We start from the raw sequence: 22,140 nt of genomic DNA on the forward strand, positions 1-22,140 counted from the left end.
TTATGAGTTTGATACATGGCCTCATCAAATTGATTAGTGTAACATTTAATTTCTATTAAAAATGTAACTTTTACATATTAGTTTTGGTCGGTTGGATCTAACATCTCAAAATCGTTAGATATATTAGGATAATTTTTTTATTTAAATATGTTTGTAAAACCGATAAACTAAATTATAAGTTATATCTCTTATATCTTATAAACTCGATGACTAAAAATATATATATTTGGTAACTATCACTTTATTAAGAGCTTATAGTTTTGATTTTCTTCAATTAGTCTAGCGGTTGAAGCTCACACATTTTAAACATGAAAAAGTGGTGTGTTCGGGATTCAAATCTGGACCTTGCATCATATATTATACAATATTCATATCAACTGAGTTAAACACATAGGGACAAGAGTTTATAACTTATTTTGTGAGCTTATACTGTTAATTTTCTCTTTTTATGTAAATTTGACTTTATCATTTTAAATATGTTTATTCTGTCAATTATACTCCTATTAAAATATAAATTTGTAAACTTTTACAATTATTTAAGCTTTATTAGTATACATTAATTTTTTGCATATATAAATGTATTATTATAAACTAGAATAGAAATATGATACAATATATAGTCGAATTCCTTAAAACTTCCCTAAAACCTCGTGTTGATTATCAAAATAGAGTTTAATCTAATTGAACTATTAGTTCGCTGGTCCATTTAAACTTAGATCACATTGCTTATTTAAAGATGTTTATAATATATAAGCTTTTAAACAGGCTAGCAGACCGTATCAGACTTTCAGAAAGCCAGACTCATGCCTAAAAAGTAAGGCCGCAGGCCAGACTTAGGCTTTAAAAAAATATGGCAGGCCAGACTTAGGCCTTGCAAAGCCTAACTCGGCCTAGCCTATTCCCATCCCTATTTACCACGAACTGAAAGTGGCGGTGCCACTTTTGATGACCAACTTATGATAATCATTTACCTACAAGTTCTACATTGCACCGGTTTATAAAGTTCAGCATTTTAGTTAATAAATATAAATTGAGATTTAAGCAACAAAAAAAAATATATGAAAAATATATTAAATTAATATATTTAAATTAATAAATTCCAATATTTAAATAATAATTGATATAAATTTATCACAATATATAAATATTCTTTTATGTTAGTCAATATTTTTCCGTTACTTAAATCATTAATTTAACCAAAATTTTCAATCAACTAATTAGCTATTAAACATCAACCATTAGCTATAGTTTATTAGTCATCAACCATTAGTTATGAACTATCTAACTTATAAGCCATCTTTATTTTTATCAAAATACAACTTTAATGTAAAATTTTAAACTTAAAATTTGGACAGTCCAATCTTTATCGATCGGCCTCGAGCTTGACCTCACGAAGATTCTGCCATCATTATTAATATCAATCCAAACATTCATCGTATACTATGTATGTATTAACCTGCCTTTGTAATGCTTGAATGCGCATGTCATGCTGCATAGCTACAACTTTACAAAAATGTAACTTTTTAATGATGTCGGCCTATCGTTATCCTTTAAAATTTTACAAAATCTTAAGATACTTTTCTTATTTTGGTATACTCCATACACAGAGCATGACTTTTCTTGCATTGTGTGGTCCTTTTTCTTGTCAGAGAAAAAGATAATGAAGGAAATGTAAACGATATACTTCCTCCGTCCCTATATAATAACCCTTTTTATTAGAGGCAAAGGATGCTCATATATAAGGACAGAGAGAGTATATCTTGACGCCAAAAATGAATGTTCTTGTGATCCAAGTCGGCTCCAAGCTTCAGCTGAGTGGATTCTAACAATCTCCAAGGAATGCCTAGAATTTTGAATTATGACTTTTTAAATGCGGTGGAAGTGAAGTAAAAATAATAGTCACAAGAAATAGAGTTTGAATTATGACTTTTAAAATTTTTGGCTACTTCTCAACCATGAGAAGTTTTTTAGATATGATGATTTGAAATATTTATCAAAATGAATTTGATACAAAAATAAATTGGACGATTGTGTTTGCTTCTGAACTATCAAATAAATGAGTTTTGAGATGGAGAATATTATACAAAGAAGTTATATTCCTTCATTTTAACTAAGTTAGTTCAGTCCCCACTGACAGTGAGATTTTTCAATTTGGTGTCTGAGATATCCTCCCACATTCTGCACTATTTTCTACTTACCTTATAAGTTTTGGACAAGCTCTTCAAAATCTAGCTTCCACACAATCCACTATTACACCCGATGATGGAGCATCATATGATATTTTTGGCTATGTTTTTAGTACTTTTCTCTGCGTTTGTAGACAAATATGAAGAGAATTAGAGGAGTTGTCAATGGTTTGAGGAACATATTGTATTGTTTTCACTCGAGTAGTTGTAATTCATTTTTATCCTAAATCATGCAACTCCATAGGTGTTTTGAGTGTTTTGTAATGAGAAATCGTGTAAATCGACAAATCAAGACATCACGTGAAGGATCAAGGTTAGGAAGATTCAAGATCAATAGTTCTTAGAAGGTTTTTGAAGACAATACAAACTAAATAAAATTCATTTCAAGTTCCTAGGAGTTTCCAGGCGGATGAACGATCAAAAACAGGGTGAAAACGCAAGATTTCACATACATGAATTGCCTCATGCGCCATTAGCGAATGAGGCAGTGTTGCCACTGCCCAATGCGCCTCATGTGCCCCTGTCTATGCCTCCTGCGCACGACTGCAGGTAGAAATTGCCTGCAACTTGTTTTTCAAGCTAAATCTGTGGAAATGACCAGTTTTCTTCTCTTAAACCCTAAATAATCATTTAATATAAATAGAGACCCTTGCACACATTATTATTCATTCAGAAAGTTAGCGGTTCAAGGCATGGGTCAAAAATTACTACATTGCACTCTAAACAACATCTAAACTACAATTCCTAACTTAATTCATCACTAACAATCCTAAAAACTAACGTGCAAACCAAATTTCTAAAAACCTAAAAACGTAAAATTTCTCCAAAAAAATAAAAAATTTAAACAAGAAAAAAAACAATGCAATAGGATAAGCAAAACTTACTTGATTTTGTGGTAGAAATTGAGTTTGATTGGCGCAAGAATGAAGAAAATCGTAAAAAAATGGGAGAGAATTCGTATTTGGAGCTTTTGAAAATGGATGGTTATGTTTATGTCTCTTGATGTTCTATAACAACACACAACGTGAGTTAAGTCACACTGGATTTATAACCTTCGTGAATTAACTCACGCTAAAAGTATTGAGCGTGACTTAAGTCACACGGAGGTACTTTCGTCCATTCAAGAGTGAGTGTTTTTTTTATAGTAGAAGAGCAATTTTCCTAGTTTTATTGGGCTAATGTCACTGGTTGTGGGCCTTGCAGGAACCATTGAGTGGTTCATTAGTCATGGATGTGTGCGTTAACACGACGATATTCGGATCATTTGAGTCATGCATATCATGCACTTCATGCATAAAGTTTTAGAAAATAGTTTTGTGTACTTATTCTTTTGGTAATTTATAATCCTTTTTAGTTGATGAGTACTTTTATTATTATTATTTTATGGCATTTTGTTGAGTTTAGGTGATCCCATGTGGAACCGAAAATTGACCCTTACATTAATATAATGTTGTAGGTACCAAAGAATGAAACATGATGTTTATGTATAATGAAAGCGTGCGCGGGGACAAAAATAAGTTTTAATAAATTGTGAATGTGATGTAAAATAGTTTTAAAGATTTTATTTTTCTTTTAACTCATTAAAAATAATGGATGTAAATTTCCTCGGTTAAGAATAAAATAAATTTTTAAGAATGGTTTTATGTTTGTTGTTTTACTAGTTTCGGTATGGATTTATTTTCTATTACTTCCTTCTTATAGTTTAAAAAAAATAGCCTTATGTTTTCTAAGAAAAAAAAATATTTTAGTAATATCTTGGATATAAATTTGGGGCGTTACGGGAATGGATACATGGAATTGGAGCATTGCCTTCATCTCTCCATCAAAGAATAACTATATGGAGGGAAGATGACTTGGTCGAAAATATTGAAGCATCCAGAGCTATTTTATGACATAAATTAACTACATTACCAAAAAGTCATTCGACAAAATGTGTTTTCTGCACTAGGACAGTGTGTTTTGCTCCGTAAAACTTCACTCTACTCATGGATTTATATGGGAGAAGGAAGTGATATGAGAGCAAACCCTATAAGCAGGGGTAATCCCACCAACTGGGTGGGAAATTGATGAAAATCAAAATGCCTGAGTCTAGTGCTTGGGCTGAGATTACGGTCTGCATGGCCGAAAATAAATGGAAAGTGACCTTAGAGGTTGAAATGCAACAAAAAATGGTTGTTGAAACCAATAACCTTGATCCTAATGAAAATTTGGCAGAAGATCAGAGGCTCAACTGCAAATTGCTCATCACCAACCCGACAGAAGTTAACTGCGCTGGACACTTTTAACGTCGGTTGAACCGATGTAAAAAATGTTCGATGACAGTTAAGTGTCGTTGGGTTGGTGGTGAGCTAAGCAATTTCAAAAGTGAGATGAGCAATTTTCTCCCTGTTAGGCTTGTTTCTAATATTGACCCCAGTACTACTCTTTTGTTTGTCGATGACAGTTAAGTGTCCTTGGATTGGTGAGATAAGCAATTTCAAAAGTAAGATGGGAAATTTTCTCTCTCTTAGACTTGTTTCTTATATTGAGCCCAGTGCTACTCTTTTGTATGTCTTGGTCCAATCCCTTTTCTCCACAGTTTCTTGTACTTGTAACACATTCTTATTATTTAACACGCAACACACTAATCTCATATTAAGTTCCAAATTTTGGTTTGATTATAAGATGAAAGTCTTCTTAAAAACAAAGAATTCCAATTTCGGTTTGATTTTCCTCAAAGAAAACAAACATTGATTAGTGTCTCCAAGTCTCAACCAAACTCATGATAGCCAATTTTCCTCACAAATCTTTTGTTTTTTTTTTATGAAGAAAAAAAGATTTTATTAAGATAAAGGAAGAACATCTCAATTGCATAAGAAATGCTAAAAAAGTTTTTAGAGGACATAACACCTTGATATCATCAAATACAACAACAACAAGGATGCCAAAGGCCAAAGAGCTCCTAAAGGGAAATAGAAAAACACCAAAATAACCACTAAAAGCCCCCATTCGAACAAGTTGCCGAAAAATGCTTGGGAATCGAAATAAAAGAGACTTCTTAGGATCTCGCTCCAAGCCACTAACGAGCTACCGGAAAACCGTAGACAATGCAAGAAACATCAACTACTACTCCGTAGACAAACAGACAAGGATTTTGAGATGCAACCAAGAAGACTCTTAACACGCGATCCCCTTAACACGCAACAAAAAAATCACCAACTTCTCAATTTTTTAAAAATGAATTTACTACCAAGATTTGAAGATCCTTACTCACTTATGCACATAAGCGCCTAAAAACAAATCAATGAGATTCAATATACTACTCAGAACATTGCATCTTGCTACCTTTATCTCCACTTTTGATGCTAAACAAATTCTAGCGCTTGCCAAGCTTGCACTAAGTGGAACCTTAACATTTAGTATGAAAATCAGCATGAAATTGCTGCTGCCAATTAAGTGAACGACAATGCCTCCTATTCTACCATGACAAAAGCATATTTTCTTTAAAAAAAATTGCTCTATCAATTTGCTGCCTTCTCATGCCATTATCTGCACTCAAAATGAAATGAAACAAAATTCCCTGCTGCCCTACTCCCTCTACTTCTGAGCATAAACCCGACACACTGAGAAAATCCCTACTGCAACAGATCAAAAGCCATCACAACCAACATCTTCAAGAAAAACGCCTCAAACAGACCCCCGCAGCAACTAAACCGAAATTGACTCCCTGAACTCTAACCTCAGCTTCAAACACAAGATTTAAACTGATACGTTACCAAGACACGCCCTAGGGTTTAAACACCAATTAGTAATATTATAGTTAAGAATATTTGATTTAATATGCAACCAGTTCCACGATGCCACTTTCACTTCTTCAACCATTCTATCAACATCAATTTCCTTATTTTGAAAAAGCTTTCCGTTTCTTGCTTTCCAAATACTCCATATGCACGCGAACCAAATCACACTAACTCGCCTTTCAAAATTTCTTCTGCCATCAATCAACCCTTCAAATTGCTCCATATGTGACAGACTTTCTTTTTGAAACGCTGTAGCAATCCCAATCCAATGACATATAGCATACCAAACACCTGAAAATGATGGACACTCGAAAAAAGATGAGACACCGATTCTTCCCTCCCACCCTCACAAATCTTTAGTGATTTAAGGTACAAAATTGGATCAACCACCGACAAGCAACATTGTTTCCGTTAAAACTTGGCACCACTTCTGCAACCATCTTCGTGCCAAAATTCCCGCACAACTACTAAATTTATGTGGATCATAATTGCTTTGATATCAATGATAGGTCTTTGATAAGTGGGTAAGAAATTAATAAAGAATAAGAATGAAAATTGATTTTTTTTTTTAATGAAGAATGAACATTGATATTATTATTTTGTTTTTTGATGGAGCAGATATTGATATTATTATTATTGACATTGTTTGGGGAATAACTCTTGCAACAATAGCTATGCAAAATAGAAACTGTGCCAACAATAAAGTAACTTTCACAAATAACCAATCCTATAAGAATTCGAGAGCATAGTCTATGTTAAAAACAATCAAATATAAAAATTATATGTACAATCCTTGTTCCATTTAACACAGCACACTAATCAATAAATATATGGACCTAATCATTTGGGTCTTCATTTAACATATATATTAATATATGGACTATACTAACCACATTTTTTTCCAATAAAGAGCTTGTTATGACTTGTAATTCACAATTGGCCATCGCTCCATAGTGTTGTTCTCCAATTACCATAAAGACGTAACTTTTCTTGATTCCACAACAAATAGGGCTAAACTATGGCACCTTCCATTCTCTCATCACGGTTTGATTCTTGACCAATTTCATGATCCACATCATAAGTTGCATGAACACCCACAAATAAATAATACAAAAGCATCACACCAGTGCAAATCAAGAATCTAAAAAAAGCCTCATAACCCAATGATCCCATGAGAAAAAGGTTCGTCGCAATCGACAGTGATGGCACCCACGGAACCAACGGAACCCCCCAAACCTTTGGTTGCCTCTTCTTCGGAAGCAAACTCATCACCAAAGTCGCCAAAAACCAAACACAAGCAGCCACGGTATAACCAATCCAACCAAACAAACCAGAATTCCATAGCGCAGTCCCAGCAACACAAGAACCAACAACAAAAAACAAACACAAAAGAACCTTCCACAAATCACTCTTATCCGTTGATTCCCTCCCATAATATCTCCTCACAAGCAATGCAATAGCCATAAGCATAAAAATGAAAAGAGTACTTACAGAAAAAACACTAGACAGAACATCCAAACTAGTAAAAAGAGCAACAACACAACTTGACAAAGTTGTCAAAAGTGTAGCATTAATAGGTGTTCCAGTTTTGGGATGAATAAGTGCAAAAAAGGGTGGAATCATATGTGACCTTGCAATTTGAGTAGTGTACCTAGCTTGTCCCATTGACCCAACAAGCAAACTTGTTGTCATTCCTTTCAAAGCACAAATACTCACTAAATATTTACCCCATTTCATACCAATTTGAACAAAAGCAACTGAATAAGCAGCACCAGCATCAATCTCACTATACTTAACCATATTCACAAGTGCCAATGCCATCAAACAATAAATAACCGTTATCATAGACATTGAACCAATTAAACCAATAGGTATATCTCTTGAAGGGTTTTTAGTTTCTTCAGCCATAGTTGCAACCATATCAAAACCGGTATAAGACCAATACACGACAGCTGCAGCGTTAAAAACACCTTTAACACCGTAAGGAAAGAACGGTGTTAAATTTGACGATTTTCCATGTATAAAACCGATCACAATAATAAAACCGATAATAAAAGTTGTAACAATTGAACTTAACCATGTTAAGATAGATGTTTTTCGTGTTCCACTAGCCGCGATTCCGTTAGTGATTAACAAAACCACAACGGCTAATGGATCAAGCATATTGAAACCTGTTTTAAAAGAATCGATTCTGATCCGAAAATAATCCGAATCGTTCTTTATCATTGTGGCAAAGTACGATGACCATGAACGACCGAGACCGGCAGCACCAACAAGAGCTTCAAGGAGAATATTCCCAGCAGCAATGAAAGCAAGAAAATCACCGAGTTCAATTCTTAGAAAAGAAAACGAGCCACCAGCGACGGGAACTTCAACGGCGAATTCAGCGTAGATGAAAGCTGAAAGAAGAGCAGAGAAACCTGACGCTGCATAGGAGAGAATAATGGAAGGACCAGCATTGAAACGAGCTTCTTGACCGGTGACGACGAAGATACCGGAACCGACGACAGCGCCAAAAGCAAGCCAGGTTAAGTCCCACCAAGTGAGGCAACGAGTCATGGTATTTTCACTGGCTTTGGGAAGGACGAGAAGTTCATGAGAGTCTGTTGATCGGTTGAGGAGACGGTCTTTTAGACGTGGGCAGGTGTTTGCTAAGGCGGTTCGATAGGTTTTTCCGGTTTGGAAAGATGGTTCTGGAAAGAAATCTTGCTTGCTCCATCGCCAGTAGCTTCGTGGCTTTGAAGGTGCGGTGGTGGGGATGGTTGTGGAGGAGGAGGAGGATGTCGGTGGTGTCATGGTTAACTGATTTTTGTGATGAATGGACGGACTGTCCACACCCACAACACAACACTGATGGAATCGGCTGACTAACACTGTAAGACAATCAGTGTGGTGGTTGGTGAATGTCTATGTTTTCTGTTCATACGATATGATACGAACTTTGTAGCTGAGATTGAATCGTGGGTTTTAATTATTTGTGTAAATACTGTATATAAAGTAGTATTTTTTTTTAAGAAATATGTAACTAACTTTTTTTGGTTACCAATATGTAACTAACTTCCGAAAACGTTATTTCAGCGAAAAAAAAAATTCCAAAAACGTAAAATAATGTACCGAACCGTGTTTTGCGTCTTGAAACGGTTTTAATCTGGACAGGTTTCTCAATTAATCATTAAGTCAGACATTGTGGTCAAACTGGATTTGGTTTTGAGGGAGTATTACCTTGAAACAGAATAATGGTTTTATCTTAAATATATTTTGGTTGCTAATGCATTGACTCAATGGTCAAATGATGTAACAAATTGTTTTATTTGGTTTTTAAATAATTAATTATGGATAATGATTTGTAACAAATTTTTGGATAACTATGAGGTAAATAATAAGTTTTGGATAACTATGAGGTAAATAGTAAATAATAAGTACTCTCACAAGTTTGATAACCGATTTTTCCTATAATAATTAAAAAAAACAGTAACCAAAATCTTCAAAAAAAATTGTAACAAAATTCCTCAAAATAATTTTTCACGCTAATGCTAATCATAAATTTTTGGGATAAAATGTAACAAAATTTCTTGAGCCAAATTTTTATATAAACACTACAGAAAAGGCGGGCATGTGAGTGCCCGTCTTTCTAGTCTTTTTATTTCGCGAACGTTTGATCTTTTTTTTTATGAAATTTTGATTTTGATTAAAACTAAAAATATAAATATTTGTTACTTTCAAATTATAACAAACTAAACTAATCATGATTATCTATTTCAATGACACCAACAATATAACAAAAAAATATAATCTAATTATTTTTTTAATGACACAAACAACAATTTTTATTATAGCAAAATTTGTTTAAGGGTACAATTGGGATAATGAAAAATTAAGTGTAAATATATTCATCTACTTTGGTACACTTTTTAAATAATAAAGAGAAAAAACCAGACATATATATATATTCATATCATGTTTGTTACATTTTGTTATATTTGAAATTATTCTTATCTATTTGTTACATGTGTTATTTGTATTGAAAATTGAGGGCATTTTTGGAAAGAGAAAAACTCAGCCCAAAAGAGTTTTTTTGAAGGAATTCAGTCCAAAAGAGTTGAAAGGATTTTTTTTTTTTATTTATTTACAATATAAATCATCCTTCCATTGTGCCTACCAATACCTTGAAATGATTGTTATGGATTCAAAGGTAAAAAAAAAAATTAAAAAAAAAAACTCTTCAATTTTTGAGGCTCGGTTTGTTTTAGGCAATTCTAGAACAGGCAATATTTGTTATTTATAATTATAATTGACCACTTGATCATAGTGAAAAGTAAGTAGCAAGCAATAGTAAAGAGTCACCCTTGAAAAGTACTCTAAAAAGCATGCATAGACTATTGTATTTTTAACAACCGAATCTATCACTTATGGCTTTGGACTTTAGTTTATAGAAGTTTTAAGTATAAATCAATTTGATTTGGGATTCTTCCTCTTTCTGACTATCAATAAACAATTGTATGTTTAGCAAAATTAAATAAATAATTGTATAATGAAAATGAAAGATTGATTAAGAAGTATTAGAAAAGACAAATGATCATATATGCATATATGAAGTTTCTATAAATAATAGATTCCATTTAATTGTTTTGTTTAGACGAAATATTATATGTTTTAGGTTTAAATTCATACGAAGAATATTTTAATCTTACACATGTAGCTCAAGTAGAAAATGAGTGTTCAGTTATAACGAATGATATTTTACTTTTTAAAATCAGTCAATATAATAGTTTTATGGATGATCATCAAGGTATATTGGTGATCCTACTTTTGAATGTTAATATTGTGGAGCAACTACTATGTGGTATCAAGAAAGGTTGAGAAAATCTAAACATACATCTAATCCAAAATTTACAATGTGTTGAAACAAAATTTAAACTCATAAATTCAAACACCAAATAACAAATTAAACTCATTTACCAAACTTCCAACAACATCAACAAATAAAAGCTTTTCCTGTTCCACTTCCAAAATGAATTGAAACACAACTGGTAATATTACTTTTTTTAGGGAAACTAGTTACAAACCCGTGCTTCGCACGGGGTTCAGTAACGTATTTGACAAAATATTATATTGGAAGGATAGATTGCAAAATGACAGATAATTATAAACCATAATACAATATTTGGAGTACTCTTGCATTACGGATTACAAAATTAAATCTTTAAAATGGCTTGATCACGAGTAACAAATGAAAACATATTTAGTCAGCGGTATAAACACTTTTCCAATAATAATTGATATCTATCTATAAACCAATGAAAACCCTATTACCAAAGCTACCTGATTTATATCATTTTGACTTTCAGCTTCAACATATATAAATCCTTTCACATGATCTACAGCAAAGGCAGATATTAACTGCAATTTAGTATCCAGTTCTTTCAGGTGAACAAACTTCTGCATCAGACAGATAGCTGAAAGCCTCTCTACCTAATTTATATCATTTTGTGTTTTAGCTTCAACGTATATAAATCTTTTCACATGATCTACACCAAATGCTAGGGATGTCAATGGATACCCATGGGTACGGATAATATGATACCTGTCCCTGCCCCGTTGGATAAATATGATACCCGTGCCCGCCTCGTATCCTCGTGGGTATCCACTATACGGGTACTCGTGGGTATTGAGGTATCCATGGGTATCCATGGGTACCAATGGAGTTTTGAATTTATTTATTTTTCGGTACAAATAATAACTTTTTTTAATTACCAAAAAACTTCAACTTTTAAACATCCATACATAATCCACTCAAAATTTCATAAATCATACATAATTCATAGAAAATTCATGATTCTTATATAATCTATATGTTTTATGATGTGAATAAAGTGGAAACAGTGAACTTAATAAGATGAATTAAAAAAATTTAAAATAAAAATAGGTTATTATTGAGGATTTTTAGGTGGGCGGTAAAATTTTCTTCAATAAGGTATCAACTTTAAGTAATAAGATATAATATATAAAGATATATTAGTAATTTACTTAATTTATTATCGGGTATGGGTACCCATGGGTATGGATACAATCCAATCCGTGTCTGTGTCCATATAATAATGGGTAGTCAAATATCCGTTTATTATACCCGTGGATACCCGTTTAGTTACCCGCTCCATACCCGTGACGGATTTTACCCATGGGCATGAGTATTTTTGCCACCCATAGCAAAGGCAGATATTAACTGCAATTTAGTGTCACGTATATAAATCCTTTCACATGATCTACAACAAAGGTAGATATTAACTGCAATTTAGTATCCAGTCCTTTCAGGTGAACAAACTTCTGAATCAGACAGATAGTTGAATGCATCTCTACTTGATTTATATCATTTTGCCTTTCATTTTCAACGTATATAAATCATTTCACATGATCTACAGCAAAGGCATATATTAACTGCAATTTAGTATCGAGTCCTTTCATGTGAATTATACGCACTTTTAAAAAACTTGTTTTAAAGGAGAGATGTTCAAATTACGGAATATTACCTTCGTAAATTTGAGAATGAAGGTCGCATAATCCAAATATTTGTGATGCATGGTCTAAGGCATGGGGTTCAGTAACGTATTTCGTAAAAAAATTGTTCCGAAAGAAAAATGAACAAATTAATGAATATGGCACAAAAATTATAAATATTTATCAAAATATTTATGAAAGCTTTATCAAGAGCAGGAAAACATCATAAATTACATATTAGTTAAAATTATAAAAGTGAGCGCTACTGTCATAGAGTTACCAAAAAGGGATTAACAACAATATTTACATGATACAAAATGAACGAAAGAAACACGTTAAACTCTTTAGCGTCTTGTGTAGGAACTTGGTTATTAATAATTTGACCGTTAAAAAATAAAAAAATCTCTTTGACGTCAAAAAAGTAATATCAGCTGAGCAATATTCAGTCTCTTCACATATGCTTAGTAATATTCAGTCTGAAAGATTACATTGAAAGGATAGATGGTAAAATGACGGATAATTGTGAATCATTGTAATATGTCAAAATATAAACCTTAAAAACCATGAACCATCAACTTAGTTTTAAATAGTTAAAAATAAAAAATTGTAAAATAGTTAAAAGTTTTTAAAAATATAAAAATTGGAAAATAGTTAAAAAAATTGGTGAGGTAGCACTCAACCAAGCAACACTAAAAAAATTATATGCATTAGCGTAACAAAAAAACAGACAGACGGACATAAAATTTTACTCTAAACGTTAATGTGTGTATATATTTGCGAGGTTGAAGAAAGGAGATAAAAATATTTGGGATCATTAAATGACAGCGTGAATAAAAATATTTGTGAGATTGTGATGATTAAACGATATTGAAATTAAATATATAAGTGATAAAAAGATAATAAAATTCCTTTGAAAAAAAGGTAATAAAATTAAATGGAACCTCCTTAAAAAATTAATGGAACGGTTAAAAAAAAATAAAGTTAAATGGAAGAAAAAAAAACATATTGAAATATAATATTAAAAAATAAAGAAAAGGTTCCCAGCGTGAGTTGAAAAGAGGTGCTTAACATTAAATTCAGAAGGTGTTATAATTGTAATTTATTAATGTCTCATAACATCAACCTTAAAGAAATAGTTTCTATTCAAGCAATCTATGTGCCTTTACAGTTCCATTTTTGATTTCATATAGCATTTTCCAAATCAAATATCCAAAAAAGTCTTGAAAAGAAAGTATCTAAGGATGACTTTAGAAGATTTGGAAACACACAAGACATATAATTGCAAGGTTAGGACTGCTGGCGAAGGGAATGCTGAGAAAAATTTAGGTGGTGAATGGTTTAACTTCGTCGTAGACCGTGACTTACAAGAGGGTGATAGATTGATCTTTGATTTGGAGGATCCACCAACCAAAATGTATGTCAGACACATCCGCGGCCAATAAACAACAAAAGGTACTGATTAAAAGTTATTAAAAATATAAAAATTAGAAAACAATTAAAAAAAATTGGTTAGGGGCAAAAATGAAAATTCATAGGTCAACCTTAAAAAAAAACCCACCCTCCAATAATTGAATTACCAAAATGCCCCTTCTAGGGGCAAAATGGTAATTTCAATGGACATGTCTTTTTACATTAGTTATGGACATGTCTTTTTATATTAGTTATAGACTAATAATATTACTTATCAATTGCTTTACTAAAAAAAAAATTAATTATCAATTGCTTCTACTTCCCCAACCTCACGTCTCTTCTTCTCCTTCTTCTCTCTTCTCACACACCCCTTCCCCTTTTCCACACAACTCACGTCTCTTATTCTCTCTTCTCACTAGAACAACACCAACCTCCCCAAATCCATATCAGTGTAACCGGGTCAAAAGACCTGTATACGACCCGACTCAATCTTGCGATTCAAGCCACATGATGCATGATTATTTTGCAGTTTTGGTCGAGATGCAACAACAACAACAAGAAGCCCTCTACAAATTTTGGTTTTCATTGAGGCAAAGGGTGAAATATGAAATTGAAAAAAATAAATAAAGGAAGCACAACTATGATGCACGTACACTCCTAGTATTAGACGTGTCCCAGTGTCGGATACGACACGTGTCGTATCCGACACCGACACGACACCGACACTTGTAATTACACTGAATTATGTGATTTTTTCAAATTATTAGCTGTGTCAGTGTCCGTGTCATGTCCGGTGTCTGGTGTCCGTGTCCGTATCCGTGCTTCATAGAAGCACAGTAAACATGACAATAGCAAACTGAGTGATTAAATTGGCGAAATAAACCCCAATTTATTGCATTTTCTCAACTTTCTTGGTTTCGTTTGAATGTGTTTCCAAGAAATTTAATGACTTGAAGAACAATTTTTTTTTTTATTAATTTAAAACTCAACATAGTGAAGCTTGACCTTCCATTTGTATTTGTCCATAATGAGCTGAACCTGTTTGTGGATTTTCCTTAATTTGTGTTATTTTGATTATTATTATTATTATTATTATTATGATCATCATCATCATCATCATCATAATTGATGAGTTGCGAATTCGAGAATCTTGGAATTGAGATGTCTGATTTCAATCTGAGAACAAAAATGAAATTGAAGTTTGAAGTTGAGAAGGGTTGATGAATTTATTTGAAGGGATTTAGGATAAAAAGTTTGATTGGAGTTCGTTTTGATTCTGATGAATTAGTTTTGATTTGTACCAAAAACGTTAAAGAATTCGTTTGATTTGTTTTGGAATTCGTTCTACTGAATTTGCATAGTGTAATTTTTTTTCCCTGGGTTTTGATGATGAAGATGATGAATGTTGCTAGGTTTATAGATGAAGATGATGAATGTTGCTGGGTTTGATGATGAACATGATGAAGGAGAGATGAATGTTAATGTTTTTTCCACGAGATTTAACATAATGGACTTAATTGATGGACGGAGGTAATTTGACCAAATTAGGGCGAAAATTAATAAGGGGACCAAATTGAAATTTCATAATTATTTAAGGGACCATTTATATAATTAAGCCTATTTTCTATTACTTCCTTCTTATAGTTTAAAAAAAATAGCCATATGTTTTCTAAGAAAAAAAAATATTTTAAGTAATATCTTGGATATAAATTTGGGGCGTTACGGGAATGCATACATGGAATTGGAGCATTGCCTTCATCTCTCCATCAAAGAATAACTATATGGAAGGAAGATGGCTTGGTCGAAAATATTGAAGCATCCAAAGCTATTTTATGACATAAGTTAACTACATTACCAAAAAGTCATTCGACAAAATGTGTTTTGTGCACTAGGAAAGTGTGTTTTGCTCCGTAAAACTTCACTCTACTCATGGATTTATATGGGAGAAGGAAGTGATATGAGAGCAAACCCTATAAGCAGGGGTAATCCCACTAATTGGGTGGGAAATTGATGAAAATCAAAATGCCTGAGTCTAGTGCTTGGGCTGAGATTACGGTTTGTATGGCCGAAAATAAATGGAAATTGACTTTAGAGGTTGAAATGCAACAAAAAATGGTTGTTGAAACCAATAACCTTGATCCTAATGAAAATTTGGCAGAAGATCAGAGTCTCAACTGCAAATTGCTCATCTCACCAACCCTACAGCAGTTAACTGCACTGGACACTTTTAACATCGGTTGAACCGATGTAAAAAATGTTCGATGACAGTTAAGTGTCGTTGGGTTGGTGAGCTAAGCAATTTCAAAAGTGAGATGAGCAATTTTCTCCCTGTTAGGCTTGTTTCTTATATTGACCCCAGTACTACTCTTTTGTATGTCGATGACAGTTAAGTGTCTTTAGGTTGGTGAGATAAGCAATTTCAAAAGTAAGATGGGAAATTTTCTTCCTCTTAGACTTGTTTCTTATATTGAGCCCAGTGCTACTCTTTTGTATGTCTTGGTCCAATCCCTTTTCTCCACAGTTTCTTGTACTTGTAACACATTCTTATTATATTTAACACGCAACACACTAATCTCATATTAAGTTCCAAAAGTTGGTTTGATTATAAGATGAAAGTCTTCTCAAAAACAAAGAATTCCAATTTCGGTTTGATTTTCCTCAAAGAAAACAAACATTGACTAGTGTCTCCACCAAGTCTCAACCAAACTCATGATAGCCAATTTTCCTCACAAATCTTTTGTTTTTTTAAAGAAGAAAAAAAGATTTTATTAAGATAAAGGAATAACATCTCAATTGCATAAGAAATGCTAAAAAGAAGTCCAAAAACAACAAGAAAGTTTTTAGAGGACATAACATCTTGAGATCATCAAATACAACAAGAAGGGTGCCAAAGCCCAAAGAGCTCCTAAAGGGAAATAGAATCTCAAACACCAAAATAAGCCCCCATTCGAACAAGTTGCCGAAAAATGTTTGGGAATCGAAATAAAAGAGACTTCTTAGGATCTCGCTCCAAGCCACTAACGAGCTACCGGAAAACCGTAGACAATGCAAGAAACATCAACTACTATTCCGAAGACAAACAGATAAGGATTTTGAGATGCAATCAAGAAGACTCTTAACAAGCGATCCCCTTAACACACAACAAAAAAATCACCAGCTTCTCAATTTTTTAAAAATGAATTTACTACCAAGATTTGAATATGCACATAAGCGCCTAAAAACAAATCAATGAGATTCAATATACTACTCAGAACATTGCATCTTGCTACCTTTATCAGCATGAAATTGCTGCTGCCAATTAAGTGAACGATAATGCCTCCTATTCTACCATGACAAAAACATCTTTTCTTTTAAAAAAAATTGCTCTATCAATTTGCTGCCTTCTCATGCCATTATCTGCACTCAAAATGAAATGAAACAAAATTCCCTGCTGCCCTACAATGCACACCTGCGCCTGATTACAGAAAAAACTGTCAAAAACCAAAATTAGCATTCATGCTAAAACCTCTGCCTCCTCTTGCTGCCCAATTCTTACTGACTTAAATATGGCTACACTTAGCACCACTTTACTCCCTCTACTTCTGAGCATAAACCCGACACACTGAGAAAATCCCTACTGCAACAGATCAAAAGCCATCACAACCAACATCTTCAAGAAAAACGCCTCAAACAGACCCCCGCAGCAACTAAACCGAAATTGACTCCCTGAACTCTAACCTCAGCTTCAAACACAAGATTTAAACTGATACGTTACCAAGACACGCCCTAGGGTTTAAACACCAATTAGTAATATTATAGTTAAGAATATTTGATTTAATATTCAACCAGTTCCACGATGCCACTTTCACTTCTTCAACCATTCTATCAACATCAATTTCCTTATTTTGAAAAAGCTTTCCGTTTCTTGCCATCAATCAACCCTTCAAATTGCTCCATATGTGACAGACTTTCTTTTTGAAACGCTGTAGCAATCCCAATCCAATGACATATAGCATACCAAACACCTGAAAATGATGGACACTCGAAAAAAAGATGAGACACCGATTCTTCCCTCCCACCCTCACAAATCTTTAGTGATTTAAGGTACAAAATTGGATCAACCACCGACAAGCAACATTGCTTCCGTTATAACTTGCCACCACTTCTGCAACCATCTTCGTGCCAAAATTCCCGCACAACCACTAAATTTATGTGGATCATAATTGCTTTGATATCAATGATAGGCCTTTGATAAGTGGGTAAGAAATTAATAAAGAATAAGAATGAAAATTGATTTTTTTTAATGAAGAATGGACATTGATATTATTATTTTGTTTTTTGATGGAGCAGATATTGATATTATTATTATTGACATTGTTTGTGGAATAACTCGTGCAACAATAGCTATGCAAACTAGAAATTGTGCCAACAATAAACTAACTTTCACAAATAACCAATCCTATAAGAATTCGAGAACATAGTCTGTTAAAACAATCAAATATAACAATTATATGTACAATCCTTGTTCCATTTAACACAAATATAAGGGACTAATCATCTGGGTCTTCATTTGACATATATATGGCTAATAGATGGACTATACTAACCACATTTTTTTTCCAATAAAGACTTAACTCTTCTTGATTCCACAACAACATGAAAGAATCCTCAATTGGCAGCTCCCATTCTCTCATCACGGTTTGATTCTTGACCAATTTCATGATCCACATCATAAGTTGCATGAACACCCACAAATAAATAATACAAAAGCATCACACCAGTACAAATCAAGAACCTAAAAAAAGCCTCATAACCCAATGATCCCATAAGAAAAAGGTTCGTCGCAATCGACAATGATGGCACCCATGGAACCAACGGAACCCCCCAAACCTTCGGTTGCCTCTTCTTCGGAAGCAAACTCATCACCAAAGTTGCCAAAAACCAAACATAAGCAGCCATTGTATACCCAATCCAACCAAACAAACTAGAATTCCATAGCGCAGCCCCAACAACACAAGAACCAACAACAACAAACAAACACAAAAGAACCTTCCATAAATCACTCTTATCCGTTTCTGAAATTGCAGAAATTAAAATTGTGTGAGTGTCCATTTATTTCATCATCTGTTTTGCACTACTCCGAATTCTAATAAATCGGTTTTAACCATTTCTGTCTTCGTTCTTCTAAATAAAATTTTGTTCTATGTAAAACTTCACTTATTCTTTCTTTCCTTAGCCAGATATCAATACTTACTAATTGATGGTTTTAGTTTAAATGGAAAGTCATATCTTAATTTTATGTGTCACCAATAGTCAATTAGTTCTATAGTAATTGAGAAAATTACAAGTTATAGTGTAAAGTTATAGTGTGTGTGGTTAAGGCTATAATTCTTAACATGATTATAAGCTAAAACGTGATTTTTATGAGGAAAGTTTTAGTGTATTCCAATGAAAGGCCGCTGCAGCACCCTTCTGCAACCCTTTCTTCCAATTAATGCTAAGTTAATCATATAGTATATGTGTAGCTAGCTGCTCTTAATAAAAGGCTAGGAAGGTCTGATCGAGTTGGTAAGTTGTATTGGCTATCTTCCTGTTATCTAATCACAGTTATTTTCTGCTAAACATCGTATTTGTCCATTGCTATTCGGTACTGAGTTTTTAAAGGCTTCCAAATATAGGGTGCATGCGTTCATGTTTGTACATTTTCATCTCAAATGTGAGATGTATAATAAAATCTCCCCTCCTCGTTCCTCAAAATCCAATTTTAAATCAATTAAGAAATGAAGAGTAGTCCATATTCCTATCATTGAGGCAGTGTGATGTTAAAATATATTTAGGGGATCTTTGAGCAATGTCTTGAACGGTAAGATGGAGAATTCCATGATGAGTTACTTGATAATATAGATTAGAATTGGAGCAAATGTTATACTACTTTTTATTTCAAAGTTGTGTCTGTATATATAAACAAAATGAATCAGGTGTGTTCTTTTTAATCTATTCCATAATAATATTGTGCTTTAATTTTATGCACCTTTAGTACTCAATAATCAGCCACTTATTTATTTGGGCATCAATTAGCGTTAATCACAAGTGTAAATGTTGGAAAATGACTCAAAAATGATGCATCCTGGAACTGTCAAAATCGGCGCCCGAACACTGTGCAATCGGGGCCCGATTTTGAGCTAATTCTGAAGGCCTGTGATACTGTAAAAATCGGCGCCCGAATGGTATAAATCGGGGCCCGATTTGTTGCGCTGCAGAAGTTAAAAAAACGGTTTTTTCATGGGCCGGTTCTGTTCCGTTTGGTTTTTTAAGGGATGCTTTCCACTATAAATATAAACCTTGTATCAGATGATTATGTGGTGTAGAAAAACAGGGTTTAGAAGCCAACATACAAACTAGGGTTTATAGAGAAATTCTCTTGGCAACAACACTAGGGTTGGGATTGTTTTGATTCACCTTGAACAAAACACTATTAGGATTGAGTCTCTTGGTCACGGGAAGAGGCTGGGACTGAGGGTAGAGTTAGGTTTGAAGACTAATTCTTGTAACCTTCAATATCTCTTTGTAAAGAAACTCATATCAGAATAGTGGAACGGAGAGCTGCTCTCTCCCCCAGAGTAGGTCATCATTAGACCGAACTGGGTAAACAGATTCTTGTGTTCTTCTTCTTCTTCCTTTATCTCTTGCTGTTTATTTTTGTTTGAATTATTTTTTTTTTGCCATCCGCTTCAATTGATTGCTTGGTATTAATTTGCTCCACGCATCAGTTTTATTATTGGTGTGGTTTTCACAACGAATTCACAACAATTGGCGCCCACCGTGGGGCAAAGGTCAAATCAATAACCAGGTATCATGGGTTCGAAGTGGGATATTGAAAAGTTTACCGGTAGTAACGACTTCGGGTTGTGGAAGGTAAAGATGAGGGCAATTCTAATTCAACAAAAGTGTGTTGAAGCATTGAAGGGAGAAGCACAGATGCCTGCGCATCTGACACCTGTTGAGAAGACAGAGATGAATGATAAAGCGGTCAGTGTTATCATTCTGTGTCTTGGTGATAAGGTGTTGAGAGAAGTATCAAGGGAGACTACTGCTGTGTCTATGTGGAATAAACTTGATTCATTGTACATGACCAAGTCCTTGGCACATAGACAATGTCTGAAACAACAACTCTACTTTTACCGAATGGTGGAGTCAAAACCTATAATGGAGCAACTGACGGAGTTCAATAAGATTATTGATGATTTGGCGAACATAGATGTAAATCTGGAAGATGAGGATAAAGCCTTACACCTACTGTGTGCTTTACCTATGTCCTTTGAGAATTTCAAGGATACTATGCTTTATGGCAAAGAGGGCACTATCACTTTGGAGGAAGTTCAAGCAGCTTTGAGAACCAAAGAGTTGACCAAGTTCAAAGAGTTGAAGGTTGATGATAGTGGAGAAGGCTTGAATGTCTCAAGGGGGAGAAGTGAAAACAGAGGAAAGGGGAAAGGCAAGAATTCCAGGTCAAAGTCTAGGCCAAAGGGTGGTGATAATAAAACAAAGTACAAATGTTTTCTTTGTCACAACAATGGTCACTTCAAGAAGGATTGTCCGGAGAGAAAGGGCAATGGAAGTGGTAACCCATCCGTTCAGATTGCAAGTGAAGAGGAAGGTTATGAGAGTGCTGGAGCACTAACTGTGACAAGTTGGGAACCTGAAAAGGGTTGGGTCTTGGACTCTGGGTGCTCTTATCACATCTGTCCGAGAAAGGAGTACTTTGAAACTTTGGAGCTGAAAGAAGGTGGAGTTGTTCGCCTTGGTAATAATAAGGCTTGCAAAATTCAAGGTATGGGTACTATCCGTCTCAAAATGTTTGATGACCGTGATTTCCTTTTGAAGGATGTGAGGTATATTCCTGAACTTAAGAAAAATTTAATATCTATAAGCATGTTTGATGGTCTAGGTTATTGTACTAGAATTGAACGTGGTATGATGAGAATTTCTCATGGTGCATTAGTTATAGCTAAAGGGTCTAAAATACATGGTTTATATATTTTAGATGGTTCCACTGTTATAGGTCATGCATCGGTTGCTAGTGTAGACACTCTGGACATAACTAAACTGTGGCATTTGAGGTTAGGTCATGTCAGTGAGAGGGGTTTAGTTGAGTTAGCTAAACAAGGTTTGCTAGGGAATGAAAAATTGAACAAACTAGATTTCTGTGATAATTGCACATTAGGCAAACAACACAAGGTGAAGTTTGGGGTGGGTGTGCATAAATCTAATAGGCCTTTTGAGTATGTTCA

At 33.9% G+C, this 22,140-nt stretch overlaps 1 protein-coding gene across 1 annotated transcript; it reads right to left on the minus strand.

The window, feature by feature from the left end:
* Positions 1-6,674: 6,674 nt before the first annotated feature.
* Positions 6,675-8,925, minus strand: LOC146899106 (cationic amino acid transporter 8, vacuolar-like). The gene has a single exon (XM_085732908.1). It carries the CDS (start codon positions 8,759-8,761, stop codon positions 6,977-6,979), a length of 1,785 nt encoding a protein of 594 aa, XP_085589034.1. The 5' UTR covers positions 8,762-8,925; the 3' UTR covers positions 6,675-6,976.
* Between the last annotated feature and the right edge of the window lie 13,215 nt (positions 8,926-22,140).

Source organism: Medicago sativa, chromosome 8, assembly GCF_051527215.1.
Source record: "Medicago sativa cultivar Bolivia chromosome 8, Bolivia_mono, whole genome shotgun sequence".
Lineage (NCBI taxonomy): Eukaryota > Viridiplantae > Streptophyta > Magnoliopsida > Fabales > Fabaceae > Medicago > Medicago sativa.

Bases quoted from the DNA above. Each gene is read 5' to 3' on its own strand.
- LOC146899106 (XM_085732908.1), bottom strand. From the start codon at position 8,761: ATGACACCACCGACATCCTCCTCCTCCTCCACAACCATCCCCACCACC.